Raw genomic sequence first — 9,479 nt, forward strand, 5'->3', positions numbered from 1 at the left:
AGTGTACTTCCTCAATCTGCCTGTTCTGCTCCCTACTCTGTCTCTGGTGAATCTTCTCACTGGCCCTGCACCTCTGGCCTGTGCCCCAGTTCTTGTATGTATAAACAAGTAAACCTTTTAAATAAATAAGAGTTCACAGTAAGTCCATTGGGATGGAGTGGAGGCCAGGTGGTGACAGACAGTAAAAGAGCTGTTTAAGCTGGAGAGACCCAAGGCCTCTCTGAAAGGCAGACATTGAGCTGACCCCTAATATATACAGGGCAAGAGCTGAACAGTAAGTGCAAAGGTCCAGGGCCCAGCAGAGCCCAGCACCTAAATGAATAGTAGTGAATAAATAAGAACAGAATTGCTGTTGGCACAGTGATTATGGAAAACAATATGGAGATTAAATTCCCAAAGTTAAGAAGTAGAACTACCAACATACTCAGCTACTACACTTTGTATATATCCGAAGGATGTGATGTTACTGTCTTAAAGAGACAAATACACTCCCACAGTCCTTGTTCACAAGTTCATAATAACCAAAATATGGGAAAAAATTAAGTGTTCATTTAAGAATGAATGAAAAAGAGACTGTAAATATACATATACAGTGGAATATTATTCAGCCATCAAAAAGAAGGAAATCCTGCCACTTGTGACAACATGATTGAACCTGGACTACACTAAGTGAAAAAAGTACAATACCCTGTAAATGCAAAATCAAAGTCTTGAACTCAGTAGCAGAGAGTACAAGGGTGGTTGGGAGGTGAGAGAAATGGGGTGATGTTGGTCACAGGGGACAAAATTCCAGTTATAAGATGAGTAAATTCTGGGCATCTAATATACAGCATGAAGAATACAGCTCAGGCCCTCCCTGCCCTGGTGGTGCAATGGCTGCTTGCTGCAGCCGCTTCAGTGCAAATTCGATCCCCAGCCCGAGAGGTGACCCATATGGCGCAGCAGACCTCTCCTGTCTCACCCGCTGCTCCCCTCAGCAGGGTATTTCAGTAGATCTTCCTGTTCTGCTCCCCACTCTGTCTCTGGTGAATTCTCTCACCCACCCACCCCCGCACCTCTGGTCTACAACCCAGCTCTTGTATGCATAAATAAATAAAATATTTTTAAAAATAAAAATTAAAGAAATACATTTGTAATCAAATTTTATTCTATTTGCCATTACCTATTAGCACCTATCTTTGTAATGCCCCAATCAAATTGTTTACAAGTGATCATTTGTTATATAACTCAATTCAGAACATTTTAATAAAGTTGTTTACCAAAGAAATTAACTTTTTTTTTCTTTTTACTTTTTAAACTTTTATTGAGAGATTACTACAGACTCATCTGCTGGAATAAGAAACAATAACAGATACTGTGTATCCCTTACCCACTGCTGCCTCTCACACTGAATTGACCTGGTCAAGATACAGAAACTTTGCATCACTACAAGGGTCCTGAAGTCACCCTTCTCCCAACTCCCTCTCTACTGAACCCCTTCTCTTTACATATATTTAATTCTTTATTTGTATATGCTTTACATCAGGTGTAGTCCCATAGAATTCCCACCACCAGTTCACCCCTGCACCATCATCTTGTGCTCTTCCCACCCTCATTTTATATCTTCCTCCTCCCCTGCAGAATGTCTCTGATTTGTAATTGTCTGATAATTTTTGTTTAGTTACAAAAAATCTGAAATTTCAGTTTAGAAACATCATTTGGTTACAGTATGATGGGGTAGTGAATAATACACTTTATAGCATAAAAATATATTCCACTAGCATACTATGCCATGGGAAAGGCAAGGAAATAGTGGTCTAGCGAGGAATGGAGCAGGGTGAAATTGTTTTTACTTAAAAAAGAGCTTATTTGGGGCCCTCTCTGGTGGCGCAGTGGGTTAAAGTGCAGTACTGCAAGCTGGCCGCAGCCACCTCAGTGTAAGTTCAATCCCCGTCCCCAGAGGTGACCCACATGGCGTGGCAGACCTCTCCTGACCCGCCTGCTGCTCCCCTTAGCAGTGTACTTCGTCGATCTGCCTGGTCTGCTCCCCACTCTGTCTCTGGTGAATCCTCTTACCCCCCTGCACCTCTAGTTTGTACCCCAGTTCTGTATGCATAAATAAATAAATATATTTTTTAAAAAGCTTATTTGTTGAGTTTTCAAGTGGTAGTGAGATATAACTCACCCATCACAGTGGATTTTTACAAAGCGTACGGATCAGCAGCTGTAGTCTTTTCAGAGTTTGCGGCCCCTCCCAGACCAATTTTCTGTCATCTTATCAGCCCAAACAAACACCCCCTTTTGCTGTTTCCATTCTTCCCCAGAACATCTCCTTTCTATCTCCACAGGTTTACCGAGCCTGACTTTCCATATCATGGAGTCATGTACAAGGAGCATAGTCCTCTGGAACCTTTCTTTCACACCGGCTAGTATGTACAGGCCTGTTCAGCCACGCTTCGTGTGTGTCAAACCGCAGCCCTCCCTCGGCTAAAGAATATCCTGTGGTATGGGAACACTGCCTCTCGGTAATCCAGCCATCTGGGAAGGGCTTTGTTTGAAGTTTTTTGTTACTGTAAACGATGATACTGCAAAGAGTCACATACAAGTCTTTGTAAGGGTATGTTTTCATTTTTTCACAGGTAGAGGAGAATTACTGGGTCATGGGGAAAATATATGCTTAACTTTTTTAAAAAGATTTTTATTTATTTTTTAAAGATTTTATTTATTTATGCATAGGAGAACTGGGGTACAGGCCAGAGTGTGTGAGTGGGGTGAGGGGATTCATCAAGACAGGGTGGAGAGCAGAACAGGCAGGTCTACTGAAATACACTGCTGAGGAGAGCAGTAGTTGAGAAGGGGTCTGCTATGCCTTCTGGGTCAGCTCCCTGGCTGGGGCCAGAACTCAGGCCACAGTGGTTGGGGATAACTTGTTAGGACTGGACTTTAACTTCTATGCCACCAAGGATGCACAATGTTTAACTTTTTTTTTTAAAGATTTATTTATTTATTCATACAGAACTGGGGTATAGGCCAGAGATGTGGAAGGTGATAGGATTCACCAGGGACAGAGTGGGGAGCAGAACAGGCAGATCAACGAAGTACACTGCTGAGGGGAGCAGCGGGCGGGTCAGGAGAGGTCTGCCGCGCCATGTGGTCACATCCAGGGCAGGCGGGGATCAAACTCATGCGGAAGTGGCTTTAGCTTCTTAGTGCTGTGCTTTAACCCACTGTGCCACCAGGGAGGGCCTCACAATGTTTAACTTTTTAAGAATCTGCTTAACCGATTTTCAGTGTAGCGGCACCATTTTACATTCCCAAAGCAATATACAAGGGTTTCAATCTTTACATCTATATATTTAATTCTACCCGGTAGCTATGAAGGGGTATTTCACTGTAGTTTTAATTTACATTGTCACAATGGCTAATGATCTCTCCTTGTGCTTGCTGGCCATTTGCATATCTTCTCTGGAGAAATGTTTATTCAAAATCCTTTGTCCATTTTAAACTTGGGTTATTTATCTTTTTATTGTTGGACTGTGAGAGGTTTTTTTTTAAAGATTTATTTATTCATACAGAACTGGGGTACAAGCCAGAGGTGCAGTGGGTGGATTCACCAGACAGAGTGGGGAGCAGAACAGGCAGATGGATGAAGTACACTGCCGAGGGGAGCAGCGAGCGGGCCAGGAGAGGTCTGCCGCGCCATGTGGGTCACCTCCAGGGTGGGAATTGAACTTGCATTGAAGCAGCTGTGGCCAGCTTGCATTGCTACACTTTAACCCATCATGCCACCAACGAGGGCCCAGCACTGTGCTTTAACTGGTTGCACCACCAGGGAGAGCCCAGAGTTTTTAAATATATTCTGGTACACGTTCTGAGCAGATATTTTCTCCTATTCTGTGTGTTGTTTTTCTTCCCACTTTGCATATTGTGCCCTGTGACTTTGCTGCTCTCCTTTGCTAGTTCTGAGAGCTTATTCCACAGTCTTGGGGTTTTCTAGATGTAAGACCATGCCTTCGACAAATAGTTTTATTTCTTCCCTTCAACCAGGAGTCCTTTGATCTCATTTTTTTTTAAGATTTATTTATTTATGCATACAGCACTGGGGTACAGGCCAGAGGCACAGGGGCGGTGAGAGGCTTCACCAGAGACAGAGTGGGGAGCAGAATAGGCAGATCGGCAAAGTACACTGCTGAGGGGAGCAGCGGGCGGGTCAGGAGAGGTCTGCCGTGCCATGTGGTCACCTCCGGGGCAGGCGGGAACTGAACTCATGCGGAAGTGGCTTTAGCTTCTTAGTGCTGCGCTTTAACCCGCTGCGCCACCAGGGAGGGCCCCTTTGATGTCATTTTATAGACTAATTTCCTCACTAGAATATCCAATAGAAAACAGAGGTGGTGAGAGTGGACATCCTTGTCTACTACTTAGCGGGCACCGCACCGCTTTAAGGAAAGTGTTCACCATCAAGTGTGTTTGTGACACATTTTGGAGCTGGCCTGTACCACACTGAGGACGTGGCCATCTGTTCCTCATTTATTGTGTTTTTAACATGAAAGGGTGCTGGAGTCTGTCAAATACTTTTTCAGCAAATATTGAGATTATCATGTGGGATTTTCCCCCATTTTAAAAATTGAGATATAATTCACATACCATAAAGTTCACGCTTTTAAGTATAAAAATCATTGGTTTTCATATTTTTACAAAGGTATGCAGCTATATTTACCCTCTAATTCCAAAAAGTTTAACATCCCCCCCAAAGCACTCTCATACCACTAATAGTTACTCCACATTCTTCCCTCCCGTAAGCCTCTGGCAACCATTATTCTACTTATTCATATGTATGGATTGGCCTCTTCTGGATATTGTCTTTTGCTTCTGGCATCTTTCGCTTACCAGTGTTTTCCAAGTTCTTCCATTTTGTACTATTATCAGTACTTCATTCCTTTTTTATTGCTGAATGATATTCTGCAATAAAAAAGGAATGGAAAAAAAAACAGCTAAAGAAAGAAAAAAAAAAAGGAACGGAAACAACACACATTTATCCATTCATCAGCTGAATCACATGGTTGTTCCCTCTCTTTGGGTATTATGAATAATTTTACTCTGCACATTTGTGTACTAGGTTTTTTTGTGAATGTATTTGCAAGGGTTACACCTTGCAAATGTAGGTTATACATACAGGAGTAGAAATGTTGGCTTGTATAGTAACTCTATGCTTAACTTTTTGAGGAACAAACAATCTGTCTTCCAAAGTGGCCATATTTTACATTCCTACTGCCAATGTAGGACACACTACATCTCTAGATCCTCATCAGATCATGTGGCTTTTTAAGGTGTGTTCTATTGATAACATTTACTCATTTTCTTTAACAAGAAGATCTATGTCCTAGAATTATTTTGTTTATTTATTTATATACATTTATTTTTGTGCAGAAGATCTGGGGTATAGGCCAGAGGTGCAGGATATGAGAGGATTCACCAGAGAAAGACGGGGAATAGAACAGGTGGATTTATTGAAATACCCTGCTAAGGGAAGCAGCGGGTGAGACAGGAGACGTCTGCTGTGCGATATAGCTTAGCTCCCTGGCCAGGGATCAAACTTAGTCGATAGTGGTGATAGCACTCAGCCTTAACCCTGAGACCACCAGGGAATCTCACATTTATTCATTTTCTAACATGAAAGCAATTTTGCATTCCTGGGATATAAATTACACCTCTTCGTGGTATCTAATCCTTTTTATTGTTGCTAGATTCAATTTACTTCTTTGAGAATTACCATGTCATGTTCTTAGACATAGATACATATTTTTTGAAGGGATGATTGTAGGTATTGAATTGATGTGGTATTTAGATTCCACTGATACAGTTAAAAGAGTAATGCAACAATTTTACTTCCAGATGTTAATATCTACAATATACCAGAAATTGCATTCTTTGCAAGTGTTCAAACCTATGATGAAAATGTCAGATGTCACTTTACAAACACTTGAAGCTTGTCAAAAATTATTTTAGAAGATACCTTCTAAATGCAGAGAAATGGCATCAAGATTACTGTTGTAGCCACTCTGGGGAGCCTAGGGAGGTTCTAAGCAGCAGAGCAACAAGATCTTGCAGGGTTTAGGCTTCCTTGGTGGTTCAAAGGGTTAAGGCACAGCACTACAAAGCCAGCTGCAGCTGCTTCAGCACCAGTTCGATCCCTGGCCAGGGAGGTGACCCATATGGCGAAGCAGACCTCTCCTGTCTCACCCACTGCTCCCCTCAGCAGTGTAGTTCACTCAGTCTGCCTGTTCTGCTCCCCACTCTGTCTGTGGTGAATCCTCCAACCCCCTCTCCCGCACCTCTGGCCTACACCCCAGTTCTTCCATACAAAAATAAATCTTAAAAAAAAAAAACACCACATTTTTCCCCAGGGTTTTACAAACCACTGTTTGGGACAAGGGTGGAAGCAGGAGACTGATCAGAAGTCTCTGCAGTGAGCCTGGCTGTGTGATGGTCTGGGCCAGAGTGCTGATGGCAGAAGTGGTCAGAAGTGATATATTGTCCATATATTTTGAGAGTAGAGCCAAAAGGTGTTGTTCCCTGATCTGATGTGCCATGTGGGAAAAGATAGAAAGACAGATACACAGACAAATATATAGAGAGAGACAGAGAGAATAATCAACGAAAATCCCAGACAGGCCCTCCCTGGTGGTGCAACAGGTTAGGACGCAGCGCTGCAAGCTAGTGTCAACCGCTTTAGTGTGAGTTCGATCCCCACCCCAGAGGTGACCACATGGTTTGGCAGACCTCTCTTGACCCGCCCGCTGCTCCCCTCAGCAGTGTGCTTTGTTGATCAGCCTGTTCTGCTCCCCACTCTGTCTCTGATGAATCCTCTCACCACCCCTGCACCTCTGGCCTGTGCCACAGTTCTGTAAGCATAAGTAAATAAATATGTTAAAAAAGAAAACCCCAGACTAGGGGTTGGGACTCATCCACTCATCAACTTATCTATAACCTCGTCTCTGAAATGGATTAGGTGACATCCTTTGGCTGGAAGAGTTGTGCGGGGTTCAAAGAGTACATTCTGTCCTTCAACTGTGAAAGGTAGACACCACACCTTTTAGTAAAATATCAGCTTTAGTTCTTTTGTTAGATATCCCTCTTTGAATTTGGCCATAGTCATGTGATGATATGAATGATATTTTGAGGGTCTTTGCTGTCTCATCTTATGTTTTTGAAACTAAAATCCACCCTTCTAGAGGGCAGGTTGTGATTTTTGCATTCTCAGCTCATATTCCATTGGCTGGAACATGTGTTTCTTAAATACTTGTTGAGTATTTAAATTGCTAAACACCGTTGCCAAATCCCATTGACAGCATGTTTCTATAAACCTGTTCCCTTTGGTCTCCCCATTAGTTCAGCCTACCCAAGAGGCTCTATTTCTCTCTCCTCCTGCACCCTGTGACCCACACATATAAAGGTCGATGAAGCTAACCACACGCACCCTTTCAAAGGCAGCATCAACATTTATTTGGGCGGAGTCGAAAATGAAAGGTGGAGAAGGAAAACCCCAGGAGGTCGTCTTTAGTCTTGTCTGTTGTCCCAAGTTCTTGCTGGAAATTTGCACACCCCACCAGGCAAACACAAGTCCTGCAGGTAACCACTGTGTCCTTTGAAGGCAAGTTAGCAGAGCTCACACTAGCATAACACTTGGCAAAGTCCTATCCGTCAACTCACCCGCCACCTCCCAGCCCTAGCCCAGGAGAGCGGGCCAGGCAGCAGGCACTCAGCAGGCATACTCTGGGCACGGCTGGTACAAGGGAAAGGTGATGAGTAAGACTTGGGTATGGAGAAACAGTTTGACTGAGGGATTCAGCCCAGGCTATGACAACAATTGCAAGAACGGAGCAAACTCATTTTTACTTTTCTCAGTTGTCAAATGTGTCTACGAATGCCTACCTTGGTGGCTTTCAAACTCTTCCCGGGAGCTCTCGGTAAGGTGTCTCCTTTACATGGTGATCAGAAAACAAGGCGCATGCACACCGCTGAAATCAAAGATCATGAAACGATACTTAGTTCCAGTGATACTGAGAGTCTCATTTTTATTTGTTCATTTACAAAAATGTCATGACTCATTAATTGGATTTCAAAACCTCTCAGGGGTTCTGATCCACAGTTTTAAAAATATGAATTAAATGAGATAACATATATAAAGGGTTTGATCCAGAGGAAGGCTCCTTCAAACACTAACTTACCCTGGAAACTCTGCAAAGTGCTAAGGTAAAGGAACCAACAAGGTTAAGTAAAGGGAAAGAGGGTGTCCATTAGTTCAGCTGGTAAGTGAGGAGGAAATTTGATGGATGGATAAAGTGCACAAATTATCTATAGAGAAAAATTTCCAGGGCTACTTGGAACTTTCTTAATTTTCAGCATTATGTAGCTAGCTTCTTCCCATTCATCCACCCATCAATTCAAATGCCTCTTCCCCTGCTCTACCACCCTTTTTCTTAGCACTAGCTCCTGTAACCCCTGCTTTGTCTCACAACACTTTATTAACCAATCTATGCTTATCTGTTATCGATCTTCATCTGCTATCCATCTTCATCGCCGCTGTAACCCTGCACTTTAAGTGCGGATCTGTTTATCTTACTCACAACCTATCCCAGTAAATAGCACATCGTGCAATGTATAACTCTTGAATGAATGAAAGACCATAGGAAATGAACTACAATCAATTTTCATCAAAGATGCAGTTAATGCCTCACAGATATAAATATATATAATATATATTAAGTATATATAATATATATTAACGTTCAAGATACTGGGTCGCATACTTTGTTCACCTCCTTTAGGGCTTAAGAAAATTGGATGTCATGAGAATAAAAGTAATCAAAGAAGAAAATGCTTTCTTTGAGGGATTGGGGATCTAGGAAAGGGATAACTCTTAACATTCATTGTTTTGAGTTCTGGTTAGTTAACCTACACCTACCTTATTTCCCTTTGAGTTTGAGAGACAGGCCAACTCGTTAATTTCTATATTCTTCGTTAGTTATCTGTACATTCAAGTTGAGCCGGCGCTCAACTTGAGAAATGAAAAACAAACCGGAAACTAGGCACTGGAGGAACGAACTGCTTAGGAGAGGCTGCAGTTCCTCCCCGGGGCAGGAGGCGGCGCCAGCGCCACACCAGTCCCGCCACCGGCAGGTCTTGGTCCCTTCGACTGACCGTCCAACGCCAGGCCCTGGGGCCGTGCAAAAATTAGCCAATAAAAAACCGTGTTACTTATGAAGTGGGCCACGGGTGCCCAATGAGCGTGGTGAGTCTAAGCAAGGGGCGGTGCAACAAGGAGGGGCAGCAGGGAGCGGTTGGAGGTGGGAGTTGGCGCTGCGGGCCGGGCAGGGGCCGCGGGGCTGCGATGCGGACGTGCCCGCGGCGGTGACCGGAGCTGCCGCCCGACATGAACTCGCTGGAGCAGGCGGAAGGTAGGGTGGGCACACTGGGTCGTGCCGGCGAGTCCCGGGCTC

General features: G+C 43.5%; 2 protein-coding genes across 2 annotated transcripts in view; one reads left to right on the forward strand and one right to left on the reverse strand.

The window, feature by feature from the left end:
- The window catches only part of LOC101636782 (nuclear receptor coactivator 5-like), a 54,671-nt gene extending 45,637 nt beyond the window's left edge, over positions 1-9,034 (reverse strand). The window contains exons 1-2 of the mRNA XM_012730591.1: positions 8,945-9,034; positions 7,912-7,997 (exon numbers count right to left, since the gene is read on the reverse strand). The gene's annotated coding sequence lies outside the window, so the exon portion shown is untranslated. The remainder of the gene's footprint in view (positions 1-7,911; positions 7,998-8,944) is intronic.
- A 286-nt stretch (positions 9,035-9,320) lies between these two features.
- The window catches only part of CNEP1R1 (CTD nuclear envelope phosphatase 1 regulatory subunit 1), a 13,331-nt gene continuing 13,172 nt past the window's right edge, over positions 9,321-9,479 (forward strand). The window contains exon 1 of the mRNA XM_004690326.2: positions 9,321-9,437. Coding sequence (XP_004690383.1) covers positions 9,413-9,437 — 25 coding nt within the window. The 5' untranslated portion in view covers positions 9,321-9,412. The remainder of the gene's footprint in view (positions 9,438-9,479) is intronic.

The sequence above is a fragment of the Condylura cristata genome, unplaced genomic scaffold (genome assembly GCF_000260355.1).
Source record: "Condylura cristata isolate star-nosed mole 26May11 unplaced genomic scaffold, ConCri1.0 scaffold00028, whole genome shotgun sequence".
Classification (NCBI taxonomy): Eukaryota; Metazoa; Chordata; class Mammalia; order Eulipotyphla; family Talpidae; genus Condylura; species Condylura cristata.